At 60.5% G+C, this 2,329-nt stretch overlaps 1 protein-coding gene across 1 annotated transcript in view; it reads left to right on the plus strand.

The window, feature by feature from the left end:
* CD300A (CD300a molecule) overlaps positions 1–2,084 on the plus strand; it is an 11,315-nt gene extending 9,231 nt beyond the window's left edge. Inside the window, exon 5 of the mRNA XM_021717521.1 lies at positions 1,863–2,084. Coding sequence (XP_021573196.1) covers positions 1,863–2,084 — 222 coding nt within the window. The remainder of the gene's footprint in view (positions 1–1,862) is intronic.
* Positions 2,085–2,329: the final 245 nt, after the last annotated feature.

The raw sequence follows: 2,329 nt of genomic DNA on the forward strand, positions 1-2,329 counted from the left end.
CCAGCCAGTGGAGGTGCTGGGGGTCAAGGATGGATGGATGGAGTGTGTTCTGTCCCAGAGCGGGAGGAACAAGGTCTGGGAGAGCTGGTCACCGGGCGTTGTCCCGAGTTCTGTCCCGCTGTTCCCTCCTCCAGGGGAAGTGGAACGAAGAAGTAGCCTCCCTGCCAGACTGATCTGGGGGGCGTTCAGACACCCGGAGGGGGGCTGGAGGCAGGAAGGAAAAGGACTGGGGGTCCCCCCTCCCCGAGCATGGGTGGGGGTGCGTGCGGAAGAGCAGGGACAGAGGCTGCAGGACTCCGGGGACACCTGCCTAGACCTGCTGCCCACTCCAGGTCACCGAGCGGAGCGAGCGCTGCTATGAGAACGTCGAGCTGCTGGCGTGCCCCCCACGGAAAGAGTCACCCAGGCGGGCAGAGCTGGAATCTGACACTGTGGTGAGTGCAGGACCTGCAGGCAGGGAAGGGAGGGAGGGGAGGGCCTGGCATGCTGTGGCCGGGAGTTGGGGGGTGGAAGGCTTCTGGGGGTTGTCCATGAATATGGCTCTGACAGTAAAGTACTGCATGTATTAAGTACCGACTGTATATCACCCCAGGGTGAAGCCTGTGACTTCTCAACATTCTGGTCTCGACATCTCTTTGGTATCGACTCTGCTTTTCAGGTTTTCGTCAGTAACCTGCCAACCCTTGGGCAAAGCCCCCTCAGGATAGAATGATGGAATGGGCTGCCTCCCTAGGTTGTGACCCTCCCGCCAGTAGAGGAGTTCAAGCAGCAGGGACCACTTGGTGGGGGAAGAAGATGGGGAGAGGTTTAAGGATCAGACAAGGAGCTGCCCCGGGAGGCCTCCAAGGCTGGCCCAGACCTGTGAGCTGGTTGAACCTGTGACGCCACAGAGGGCTGGCCTCAGGGTGGCAGGGGACACCGTCACTGTGAGGTCTGGAACAGTGGCCCAGCTCCTTGGGATATTTACAAACAGACACCATACCCCTGGGGTGGCTGTTCCCACTGATGCAGGGCAACAGGGAGACCCCGGTCACTAGATTCCTCCTCGGCCTCCCACCAGCTGCCCGTAAGAGGATGAGGGTGGTCTGGGGGTCCATGGTCCTGGTTGACCCCCAGGGCCTTTGAGCAGCTGGCACAGTCTGACTGTACTCTGATGGCTCCTGACCAAGCGTCTGAGGGCCCCTGTGATGGCCTAACTGCTCCTCACATGGCACGTGCTCATGTCTGCCCAGCCGCATGGCCTGGGTCCATCAACAACCTTGTTGATCTAACTTGGTGACTCATGGTTTTAAAGCGGATTGGGGGCATGGTCTTACTCTTCTGCCTCAGCCTTTGGTACAAGGTATAAGTCAGGACTCGTGCCCACGGTACAGTGAGTTCATCAGACCTGCAGGGCCAACGCAGGGTCCCTGTGCGGGCCCGGCTCTACCTAGAGGGCCAGCGTCCTCTGCAGATGCTGTTGCATCCTCAGAAAGGAACTCACGACTGCTTCATTGCCAGAACGTTTCATCAGGAGATACACCGAGGCACTCGGGGCAGCCCGGCCAACTCTAAGCCTCGCAGGCCTCCGTCTCTTTCCTGTAGAATGGACCCGGCTGGGTCAGCCCTGAGGGTTCCAGGATCCTCCTGTCTCTGATGCCCTGGACTCGGTGCTGGGGCTTGCCCAGGTGGAGTGGAGTGGGTGGGTGGACAGGGTCACGGAGCCAGTCCTTGGGAGAGAAAGAGGCCAGGACAGTGGGGAGGCTGGAACCTCCATGGTGAAACCTCTCCAAGGCCCCTTCGGTATCCTCCCTCCTCCACCCTGAGCTGGGGGGTCCATCCTCCTCTAGCCTCTCCCTGAGCCTTAATCTCTCTCTCTGCAGGCTGCTCCCAGAGAAGAACTTCACTATGCCTCGGTGGTGTTTGACTCCCAGAGTCAGGGTTCTAACAGGATATCTGTCCAGAGGACCCAGGAGGAAGAACCAGAGTACAGCGTCATCAGGAAGACCCAGGCCTTCGTCCTGCCTCGTGAGCTGGAGGGCTCCTCGGGCCCCAGGGAGCCAGGGCCGGCCCCCTTAGCCCTGACCCAAGTCCCCTGCCCTTGACACAACGCAGGCAGCTGGGCTCCTCACCGCCGTCCCTGGGGTCATTGCCCCGGCTGGCTTTACCGAGGACAAGCAGGGATGGGGGCTCCGGGGGTCACAGGAAGTCCACCCAGTCTTGTCGCATCCTTCCTCTTCTCCCCTGCTTTATCCCGGTTCTGTGAGTGTCGGGGCACCTCCCTGTCCCTTGACGCCAGGAAAAAATGTGACACCTGAGAGTGGCCCCCCCGAAGGAATGTCTGGGACTA

Source organism: Carlito syrichta, unplaced genomic scaffold (genome assembly GCF_000164805.1).
Source record: "Carlito syrichta isolate Samal-C Ts95f unplaced genomic scaffold, Tarsius_syrichta-2.0.1 Scaffold109651, whole genome shotgun sequence".
NCBI lineage: Eukaryota > Metazoa > Chordata > Mammalia > Primates > Tarsiidae > Carlito > Carlito syrichta.